At 44.0% G+C, this 11,663-nt stretch overlaps 1 protein-coding gene across 1 annotated transcript in view; it reads left to right on the top strand.

Annotated features, from left to right (window-relative positions):
- Positions 1-1,185: 1,185 nt before the first annotated feature.
- The window catches only part of STX7 (syntaxin 7), a 54,260-nt gene continuing 43,782 nt past the window's right edge, over positions 1,186-11,663 (top strand). Inside the window, exons 1-2 of the mRNA XM_043457079.1 lie at positions 1,186-1,302; positions 10,325-10,475. Of these exons, the coding sequence (XP_043313014.1) occupies positions 10,391-10,475 (85 nt within the window). The 5' untranslated portion in view covers positions 1,186-1,302; positions 10,325-10,390. The remainder of the gene's footprint in view (positions 1,303-10,324; positions 10,476-11,663) is intronic.

Raw genomic sequence — 11,663 nt, 5'->3', positions numbered from 1 at the left:
AAGGAGAAAAACGAAAAATAAATGGAGAGCCTCTTATATTTCTTATCCTTGGGTGACCTCACTCACTTAAGTACATTTGTATGCATAACTACAAACAACCTAAAATTTGCTTGTAAAGTGAAAGGGACAGTATTGGCCCCTCAGTCATGACCAGCTCCCTGCATTCCATGGACTGTAGCCTGCCAGGCTCCTCTGTCCTTGGAATTCTCAAGACAAGAATACGGGAGTAGGTTGCCATTTCCTTCTCCAAAAATTTGCTTGGGTGGTACCAATTCAAAGTATTCTGGCTTTAGATTTCTTTTCCACCTTAGTTCATCTGGGTTTTGATGTCCTGGTGATCCTTTCAGAAAATACTGTTGCCTTAATAAAGGCAAATATGTGCCTTGTGCTCAGTCGGGTCCAACTCTTTGCAGCCTCAGGGACTGTAGCCCACCAGGTTCCTCTGTTCATGGAATGTTCCAGGCAAGAATACTGGAGTAGGTTGCCACTTTCTATTCCAGGGGATCTTCCCAACCCAGGGATCGAACCTGCGTCTCTTGGGTCTCCTACATTGGCAGGCAGATTCTTTACTACTACAGCACCTGAGAAGCCCCAATAAAGACCTCATTAATTAATTTGGTATTTCTTTCACCGGAAGCAACTGATGCTTTTTATCTAATGATTACTTTATATTTGAATATTTATCATAAGAACATTCTCTGCTCACTTCAAATCCTGTGAAAACTACTTCCTGACTTTCAAGGATGCTATGAAAACTTGTCTAAGAGAGCACAAGGAAATTACTCTTCGTTTATTCCTTCATTGTTCCTGTTAGAACTGCAAGAACTGCATATTTATACCTTTGCATTTTTTTAATAGACCTGCGAATATGGTCTACTGTAGAGTTAAGTGTTGGGAAACAAGATAGGCATGAGTTGATGATACGGCCTGAAGTCTAGGGAGGCCGAAATCACCCGATAAAGAAAACAGCAGCCCTCCATTCCTTCTTGTTTTTTACACGCAAACGAGGGCGTTCGCCATCCGCACTTCAGACCTCAAAGAACACCTCCTCTGTACTGTGCAATTTTGCAGGAACCCTTATTTCTTAGCTTAGAACCAGAGGGGGCGGGGAAGGCCGCTGTCACTCAACTCCTCTGGCCAATGAGAGGGGAGAAAGCCCCGCCTCCTTCCCTGGGAGGTATTGCGGGCATGCGCAGTGGGCGTTCCAGCGCCACCACCCATCAGCTGAGAATCGTAGCTGGGGGCTCAGGGGCCCTTGGGTCCCCGCCGCCAAAGAAGGAGAAGGAAGCCGAGGAGGTCGGGGTAAGAGGAGCCTCGGGAGGGGGTGTCCCTGGCGGGGCGCCCCGAAAGCGCGTGTCCCCTTAGCTGCCGCGCCACCTTGTTTTTTGTGCGCGTTGTCAGGTGGCCGCCGCCCCTGCGCTTTGCGGCAGGCTCCCGGGAGTCGGAGGGCCGGCGCTGACCCTGCCCCGGGATCGCGCTGCTCCCCACGCCCCGCGGGCTGGCGCGGGTGCGCCTCCCGATCAGGCGGGTCCCGCCGGCCCTGCCAGCCCGGCCCGCCCAGCGCCGGCTGCGCTGCAGCCTCGCCTCCTCCCCCGGCCGGCCCGGCAGCCCCGGCCGCCCTCGCTCAGGCGCACCGGCGGGCTGCGCGCTCCGGGGCGGGGCTGGTGCCCTGGCCGCTCCGGCCCAGTTCTGGAATCCAGCTTCTGCCTCGGGCTGGACACCAGTTGACCTCTTCCTCTTTTTAATGCACGGATTTGGAAAACGCGCTTTAAAGTTCTCCCCTCGAATACAGAACAACTGAAGACATATTTCTGTAGGAAAGGAGCCGTCTGTTTATTCGAAGGCTCATCGTGGTTGGTTTTCGGTTTGGCAAAGAGAGTTTGACATTGCAGCCTTTCTTTGATCTTTTCAGTGCAAGAAAGGGTTAGTCGCTCTTTCGTGTCCGACTCTTGTGCGACCCCATGTACTGTAGCCCGCCAGGCTCCTCTGTCCGTGGAATTTTCCAGGCAGGAATACTGAAGTGGGTTGCCATTCCCTTCTCCAGGGGATCTTCCCGACCCAGGGATCGAACCCATGTCTCTTGCATTGTAGGCAGATTCTTTACCGTCTGAATACCTGCCCTTAATTGGCTTGCAGAAAGCCCTTTGCAGGTACATAAAATATTCCAGGATGCCTCCCTACCCCGTTCCTCATGTTTTTTAGGTTGTTACTTTCCTTAAATTCAGACAAAAAGAAAAAAAAAAAAATGCCCTTCCAGTCAAATGCTGTATATTTTTTTCTCTCAAGTTTCTTACATTTGCTTGGCTCTTGTAGACATAGGTTAATTTTTGTTTAATTCAGATCAACATATTCTGACCATAATTATATATCATTAAAGCTTGCACAGCATCTGGAAGAAAAGGAAATGGTTATGAAATGCTGTGCTGTTCAGTGATATTGGAGGTGAACGTTTCTTCTGGAGTTGTCCAGATCACCGCCCCCACCAGGGCAGAAGTGTTAAACTGTGTATTGTGATGTGGACAGGCCTCTGCTTTGCAGGCTGCTTTAAGAAGTTTATCCCAGACTTTTGACTGGTTAAGAATTATGCTCTAGTTCAGATTTTCTGAAGGAGTTAACGTAACATCTACAATTTTCTTCAGATATCTTACTTCTGCTGTTCCTGATCTCAAAACCAGTCTGAATTTTTATTATGATCTCAAACTTTAGCCAGCGGCTGCTGGTTAAAAAATAAATCGTATAGAACACCTGCAGTAAGTCTGAGTAAAGTTTGCTGTAATTCCATTTAATTTGAAAGCCTAGTGCATGAAAGGGTGAAAAATAATTCTTGGTATTGTGGACCAAACCGAGATGGATAATTTAACGGATGGAGGAGCTGAGCTAACAAATGCAGTTAATGCAACTTATGTTGACAGTGCTCATGCTTGTAGTAGAGTGATCACCCTCACATCTGTGAAACATTTTCTGTGGCCCCAGCACTTGTGAATTCCACAAGACTGTTAAACTTGTCTCTCTCATCTTTATATTCTGGAGGTAGGAATAGATAATAAATGATGTACTGACTAGATCGTTTTAAATGATGATTAGCAGTATGATGCTGTAGGTTAAATCAGCAGAGTGGCAGAATGGTGACTTCTTACTTCAAATCAAAGTGACCGTAGAATACTTCTCCAGCCATGTGACCCAACTTTCCAAGAGAAAAAGAGCAAGTCATCGAGGGAGGGGGTGGGGGTCATGGGGCGAGCCCTCCAGGGAGAAGAAATAGCATGGAGCAGTGGCCCAGGTCAGCGACAAGTCTGGAACATCCTGGATCTGAAAGAAAGCCCTCGAGTTCACTGTTTTAGCAATGGTTATATTAACCCTCAGACTGGGTGTGTGTTCTTAGGAAATAGGTGCATTTATTTTACAAATATTTATTAAGCACTTATTATATATACGGATACTGAAAGCAGAGCAGTCTATGCAATAGACCAAAAAAAAAAAAAAAAAAACCCACCAAAAACAAAACAAAACAAAAACCTGCCCTTGGTGGGAACTTATCATTTTTGGAGCACAGGTTGTAGGGAAGTACTGCTGATGCTCACCATTAAGAAAGTGAAACTGACTATAAGCTATTTCTATTGCTTTATCCACACTGAATTTACCGAGCATGACCTTTATGTTAATGAGAATTGTAAGGATTCCGCACTGCGTCCTATAACTAGGAATAATGTTTGATGCTCAAGATTCCTTTTAAAAATCCCCTTTGTTCTTTTATTTGTGCTCTTTAGAAAGTCTTAAGATTCTTAGTACAAGTATTGCACTTTGATCCTCTCTTCCCACCTTTCCCTTTATAATGTTTATATATCCTCATAGAATGCTAATTTTTGAGATGTTTGGTGAACAGTGTTCAATAGAACTTTGCTGAAATGGAAATGTTCTACCCCTGAGTCCAAGCCAGTGGCCACACATGTGCGAACACTTGATAGTGCAAGTTTAGATAATGAGGTATAGTTATTCTGAGCCATAAAATGAGGAATTCTGAATGATCATAAAATAAGTATACAGCATGAGTGCTTTGGTGCATTTTAGCTCTGGGCGAAGTGCTGGATGGAGAGTGACATGTAAAGCAGACATCAGAATAACTTGGTTGATTGTAACCTGTGTGCAAAGATCATACACGTTTAAATCAGTTTACAGTTAGCTGTCTATCTGTTTCTATGTATTTTACAGTATAGTTGGTGGTTTGGACCCTTTATTTCTCATAGCTCATCATCAGGAGAGCCAATCACCGTTGTCTTTTAGACATCACTGTGAGCAGAATAAGAGCAGATGAGGAAGCTATGAGCCGTGTTACCGTGATTCATCGTGAAGTCACCCCAGGCCTATTTCCCCATCTTCCTTGACTTTAGCCAGATTTCATACAGGGTCTGCAGAAAGGTGGTAAATTTGGTGTTTCTCAATTGAGTGGGCTCACCCGTCCTGAATTTTGTTGTACAGGGCAGCAACAACATGGTTTTGTGTTTTAAAATATAGCAACAACATGGTTTTGTGTTTTAAAAATATAGTAGGCTCTAAGATGTAGTTTCAAATTTTGGCTCTTTTCCTACATTAAGCATGTTGCTTATTCTCATTATGCCTGGGTTTCTTCGTGTAAAAAGCCATAATTATTGTTGTACCTATCTCCGTAGGCTTGGTGGAGGAGTCAACTGAGAAGATAAACATGGAAGTCCTAAACACAATGCTTAGGAAATAATGTTAGCGATGATCTTGTTGAGTTTTCCTTTCCCTTCTATCCATCACAGTTTCTTTTCATTCTTAGCTCAGCACTGAACCAAGAGACTCACCACTGCACCCTTTCTCTAAGGAAATGCCAGCCAGTCCAGCAGCGGCAGCCCTTTTGGATGAATGATGCTTAGTTGTCTCACCAACAGGAACTTCCTCAGATGCAGGCACTTGAGTAAAGGGGTGAGGAAAACCGGTGGTTTGTGGCTGTTTGGCTGATTCTCTGAAGAGCAGAAAAGGAGACCATAAAAGAAAGCAGTGGGAAGGCTTATCCTAGGCTTGTTGAGTCTTGAGGGTTAAGGTTAATGCTACAATACGAGGTGGCAGTCCGCAGGACTCACTGATCATACTCCCCCTCTGGGGGAGAAAGCGGGCCTCAGCTAATCCTGTGGTCGGGTGGTCCGGAGACAGGGAAGGTGGTTATGATCTGTTGATGTTGCTCCTGCAGATGCGAGAGCAGAGCTGTCCTTTCTTCTGTGTAGAGTAGGAAAGCGCTTGATCCCTGGATGTGCCTTATCTCATTTGGATCCTGGCAGCAGGCCCAAATGTTAAGTGTCTTCCTCAAAGTAGAGACTTCCCATTTTTGCCAGTTCCACTGGCAGCAGCAAAGGCAGTTGGTGAGTTCCTGCAGCTTCAAAGACATAGAGATACTGCAGAGAGTGGAGAGTGTGACTTACAGGCGTGGATGTGAGACTCATCTGTGTGTGTGTGGATGGAAGAGCACCCCCAAGAGGGTACATAAAGAAGAAGAGGAACAGTTCCTCATCTAGTGTGTTTGTGTTGGCCAGGAGCCTGGTTGATAGAGGGAAAGGAGAAAGAAAGATATCAGTGAGCCAGGAGGACGTTGCCCCTGTCTGTACAGTAGAATATTGTTTGGCAGTGAACAGGAAGGGAGGAGGCAATGGCATCCCACTCCAGTCCTCTTGCCTGGAAAATCCCGGGGACAGGGGAGCCTGGTAGGCTGCAGTCCATGGGGTTGCGAAGAGTCGGATACAACTGAGCAACTTCATTTTCACTTTTCATTTTCATGCATTGGAGAAGGAAATGGCAACCCACTCCAGTGTTCTTGCCTGGAGAATCCCAGGGACGGGGGAGCCTGGTGGGCTGCTGTCTATGGGGTCACACAGGAGTCAGACACCACTGAAGCCACTTAGCAGCAGCAGTAGCAGTGAACAGGAAGGAAGAATCGATACATACTGCAACATGGATGGGCCTTGAAATGCTGAGAAAAAGAAATCAGTAACAAAAAGAACACATTGTATGATTCCTTTAATATGAAATGTACAGAACCTGCAAGCCTGTAAAGACATAACATAGATGAGTGGTGGCCTGTAGTTTAGGAGCTTGTTGAGAAATGGGAAGTCACTGCTAATGGGTATAAGCTTTATTTGGGGGGTAAGGAAACGTTCTAGCAGTGACGTGGTGGTTGCACAGCTTTTTATTATGAGTATTTAAAAACCCCACTGGATAGTGCACTTTAAGCGGGCGAGTGCATGCCGTGTGAATCGTGTAAGTAAAGCTGCCGTGCTCAGGTCCATCTGCTCTTCAGCCCGCAGCCCATCGGGCTCCTCAGTTCACGGGATTATTCAGGCAAGAGTCCTGGAGTGGCTTACCATTTCCTTCTCCAGGGGATCTTCCTGACCCAGGGAGTAAACCCGCATCTCCTGTGTCTCTTGCATTGGCAGGCAGAATCTTTACCCCCTGAGCCATCAGGGAAGCCCTTTTCAACCCCCGAGCTCTTATTGGGGGAAAAAAAGATGCAAAATTTAAAGATCTAGTTGGTGTTTTGTAGGGAGCTTGAGTAGTGTTGATGTCGCTGAATCCCAGGTCCAGTGTAGTTTGGGTGCTCAGCTCTTAGGTGGCTGCGAGCCCAAGTCGAGGGCTGCCTGGGAGTAATCTTATTCCTGCCGCCCTGCTGCAGTGCTTCCACTGTTTGAAGAGAAGTTTGGTTTACCTTTTATGAAATTGGTTTTGGGTCTCTCTCAATGACTTAGTGAAGTCCAAAGGGCTCAGAATAGATGAACTGGACCTGTCGATCAGGGAGAGAGAACGGAGAGCATCTGAAACCTCCCAGAGGTTCTAGGGTGGCCTCGATACAGCAGAGCACAGGCATGACCCCAGTACTGTTTTTCCTGTCTCAGCCTACCAGCACCGACCATTAGATCCAAGACACATATTTCCTTGTGGTCTCTGCCCTCCTGATTAGCAGAAATCTCCAGTGGATTCTTCTTGCAACATATTCAAACCAAACCTAGCATCCAGAGCCCACCCTCTTCTGTGACATCAGTGTTACGGGGCAGCAGGGACAGGTAGTGTTAGAACCAGAACCCTGGAATTGAATCCCATGTCTGCCTAGTGGGTTGTTTGGGATACCTTTCCAGTTACTTAATCTTCATAAGCCACAGTTTGCTCATTGGTAAAGCCAGGTTCATTTGCCACTACCTACTTTAAAGGGGAGAACTTGAACATTAAATTAGGCAGTCTGTGTGAAATGCTTTTCATTTCACAGATGTGCAGTGAATGTGAGGCCATTGCACTCCTTCCTTCTCTGTGTCATCTCCTGCTTGCCCGACCATGAGGCATCTGATCCAGGGTTGACCATAGATTCCCCTTGCTCTGGGAACTGACACCCTGCCTTCATACTGCCCACGTGGTCTGGGTCTGTCTGCCTCGGCTTTATGTCTTTGCCTTTGTTGTTTTTCATATAGTCATACTCAGGTATCCAAGTCTCATGCCTGTTTCATAAATTCTTTTTAGAGAAGGGTGATAGTCATGTTTCCTTTTCCCCATGCCTATCACTTTTGCCCAGCACATGACTTTCTAGTGACCCAACCCACCCACCAGCAAAGGTGGGATTCACTTCCAGGATTCTGGTTCTAAAGCTATCCATCCTTGCTGCCCCATAAAACTAATGTCACAGAAGACGGCAGGCTTGTATTGCTTTTATTGTTTTACATTATTAACTTTGTCATTCTCCTAAATGGCAGACTTGATTTGAGCATTCTTTGGCATTGCCTTTCTTTGGGATTGGGATAAAAACTGTCCTTTTCCCGTCCTGTGGCCACTGCTGAGTTTTTCAGGTTTGCTGGCATATTGAGTGCAGCACTTTCACAGCATCATCTTTTAGAATTTGAAATAGCTCAACTGGAATTCCATCACCTCCACTAGCTTTGTTTGTAGTGATGCTTTGTGAGGCCCACTTGACTTCACATTCCAGGACTCTGGCTCTAGGTGAGTGATCACACCATTGTGATTATCTGGGTCATAAAGATCTTTTTTGTACAGTTCTTCTGTGTATTCTTGCCATCTTCATTCCAATTCCAAAGAAAGGCAATGCCAAAGAATGCTCAAACTACCGCACAATTGCACTCATCTCACACACTGGTAAAGTAATGCTCAAAATTCTCCAAGCCAGGCTTCAATAGTTCGTAAACCGTGAACTTCCATATGTTCAAGCTGGATTTAGAAAAGGCAGAAGAACCAGAGATCAAATTGCCAACATCCGCTGGATTATCGAAAAAGCAAAGGAGTTCCAGAAAAACATCTACTTCTGCTTTATTAACTATGCCAAAGCCTTTGACTGTGTGGATCACAACAAACTGTGGAAAATTGTGAAAGAGATGGGAATACCAGACCACCTGACTTGCCTCTTAAGAAACCTGTATGCAGGTCAGGAAGCAACAGTTAGAAATGGACATGGAACAACAGACTGGTTCCAAATAGGAAAAGGAGTACGTAAAGGCTGAATGTTGTTACCCTGCTTATTTAACTTAAATTCTGAGTACGTCATGAGAAACACTGGGCTGGATGAAGCACAAGCTGGAATCAAGATTGCTGGGAGAAATATCAATAACCTCAGATATGCAGATGACACCACCTTTATGGCAGAAAGTGAAGAAGAACTAAAAAGTCCCTTGATGAAAGTGAAAGAGGAGAGTGAAAAAGTTGGCTTAAAGCTTGACATTCAGAAAACTAAGATCATGGCATCCGGTCCCATCACTTCGAGGCAAATAGATGAGGAAACAGTGACAGAATTTATTTTTGGGGGCTCCAAAATCACTGCAGATGGTGACTGCAGCCATGAAATTAAAAGATGCTTGCTCCTTGGAAGAAAATTTATGACCAACCTAGACAGCATGTTAAAAAGCAGAGAGATTACTTTGCCAACAAAGGTCCATCTAGTCAAAGCTGTGGTTTTTCCAGTAGTCATGTATGGATGTGAGAGTTGGACTATAAAGAAAGCTGAGCACCAAAGAATTGATACTTTTGAACTGTGGTGTTGGAGAAGACTCTTGAGAGTCCCTGGACTGCAAGGAGATCCAACCAGTCCATTCTAAAGGAAATCAACCCCGACTATTCATTGGAAGGACTGATGCTGAAGCTGAAACTCCAATACTTTGGCCACCTGATGCGAAGAACTGACTCATTTGAAAAGATCCTGATGCTGGGAAGGATTGAAAGCGGGACAAGACAGGTCGACAGAGGATGAGATGGTTGGATGGCATTACCAACTCAACAGACATGAGTTTGAGTGAACTCTGGGAGTTGGTGATAGACAGGGAGGCCTGGCGTGCTGCCATCCATGGGGTCCCAAAGAGTCGGTCATGACTGAGTGACTCAACTGAACTGAACTGATTCGAGCAGATACTTTGTCTTAATTGTTCTGTTTGCTTGTTCGCAGCTCCCCAGGCCCTAATGTAATGTAGGGTGTGTAGGAGAGTCAGTGACTGCCCACACACATCTTTACAGTGTTCCGAGCACACTCAGTGAGACGATAATAGAGGAGTAGTTGAAATTCTTTGCTGGGCAGAGTCCTATCTACAGGGACACCCCTCTTTATCCTTTTTCCCTAACCATGACTGATGTGTGGTATGGACTAAAGAAGACCAGAGCTTCATTTTACCTCCTTCCTGTGGCAGCCGCCCCACTTAGCTTCCTGTTCTAAGATACTGGCTTCCACAGCAGAATCCTCCTTGCTCTGTCAGGGAAGTGTGTGTGTGATGGGCATTTTACAGGGTATTTCCTGTTTTCTTAACTTATTGGCTCTGCTCTTTCACATTGAACCTTTTTTCCCATTAAAATTAGAGACCCATTAGTGAGCTGTTCCTGGGTAAGTTAAATGAGATGAAATTTCTGGGGAAAGCCTGAAATCTGTGTGCTATATAATTCATAATTGAATTCCTCTTCTCTGCCAGGAATTATTTTAAATGTTGGTGAAAGAAAGATAAATAGTATGTGGACCCTGGCCTATAGCTGCTCGCAGTTTAGTTAAGGAGAAAATATACAAATGGTTAAAATGATACACAGAAGAGGCACTGACTAAGTCATCCTTCATGAGATCAAAGATGTTTCCAAAGGGAACGGACAATTTGAACCTTATTTTATTTAACATGTTTAATTCAGTTCTGTCCTATAAAGTCCATTTTTAAAAATATCAACATGTGAGTTTTACTCTTTGACATGTTCCTTTGCTAAATTTCAACCCTGTTAGGTTCATCAAATTCGTAATAAGGAGAAACATTAAAATAGGTATAATTATGTGACTTCTCTTTATGTTATTTAGGTAACTGCTGAGAAAACTGCATTGCTTACCAACAGCTGATGAAATTAGCGAACAAGCAAATCAACCATGTCTTACACTCCAGGAGTTGGTGGTGACCCCGCCCAGTTGGCCCAGCGTATCTCTTCCAACATCCAGAAGATCACACAATGCTGTGAGTTGAGTTTTTTTGTTTGTTTGTTTGTTTTGGTGAGTTGAGTTTTAAATTGACTTCACTGTTTGTTTTCAATTCTTTTTTTTTTGATGGGAAAAAAGAGTATTTATTTAGTCTCTGATGTATGTGGTACATCTTTATTTTATTTTATTTTTTTCATTTATTTTTATTAGTTGGAGGCTAATTACTTTACAATATTGTAGTGGGTTTTGTCATACATTGATATGAATCAGCCATGCATTTACATGTATTCCCCATCCCGATCCCCCCCCCCACCTCCCTCTCTACCCAATCCCTCTGGGTCTTCCCAGTGCACCAGGCCCGAGCACTTGTCTCATGCATCCAACCTGGGCTGGTGATCTGTTTCACTATAGATAATATACAGGTTTCGATGCTGTTCTCTCGAAGCATCCCACTCTCGCCTTCTCCCACAGAGTCCAAAAGTCTGTTCTGTACATCTGTGTCTCTTTTTCTGTTTTGCATATAGGGTTATCATTACCATCTTTCTAAATTCCATATATATGTGTTAGTATGCTGTAATGTTCTTTATCTTTCTGGCTTACTTTGTTTTCAATTCTTTATGGGAACTTGGTGGAGATTCAGAAATGGACAACTAGTGTTCCTCCAAGAAGAGATTTTAAAAGGCTAGACCTCTTTAGAAGGAATGTAAGAAATAATTACATTAGAAGAGACCAGTTAACTGCATTTTTCTGTAGTGTGTTAGGCAGCTAATAAACGTTCATTAATGAAAGATTTAAAAATGTAGATACCGAGGTTTACTTTAAAACTATCTGATTATAGATGAGATGATCTGATGAAATCTCATAGCTTTGGAGCTTGGAAGCACTATCAAGTTTTAGGAACTTTTGTTTGTTAAAAATAAAATCTGACTGGATATGATTTAGGTTAATTTTGTCAGGGGCAAATCTGTGGTACATTATTAAGGACAGGAATGAACTAAAGCGGGGGGATTGCTATCTCCTGAGGCAGGTGTAGAAGATAACCATCTCGATTCCCCACAAATTATCCTTTGTTGTACTTGTCAAAGATGGAATACTAGAAAAATAGTTTAATGTGGCATATTGTTAGGAATTATTACTCCTCAGAGTATATATAATAAGAATTTAAAAAAAAAAAATCACAGATCTGAGCTATAGGTTTTTTTGACTTTTTGTTTCTGAATCACAG

The sequence above is a fragment of the Cervus canadensis genome, chromosome 33 (genome assembly GCF_019320065.1).
Source record: "Cervus canadensis isolate Bull #8, Minnesota chromosome 33, ASM1932006v1, whole genome shotgun sequence".
NCBI classification, from domain to species: domain Eukaryota; kingdom Metazoa; phylum Chordata; class Mammalia; order Artiodactyla; family Cervidae; genus Cervus; species Cervus canadensis.
Note: the sequence above shows the minus strand (reverse complement) of the source record. Positions and strands in the feature narration are given on the sequence as shown.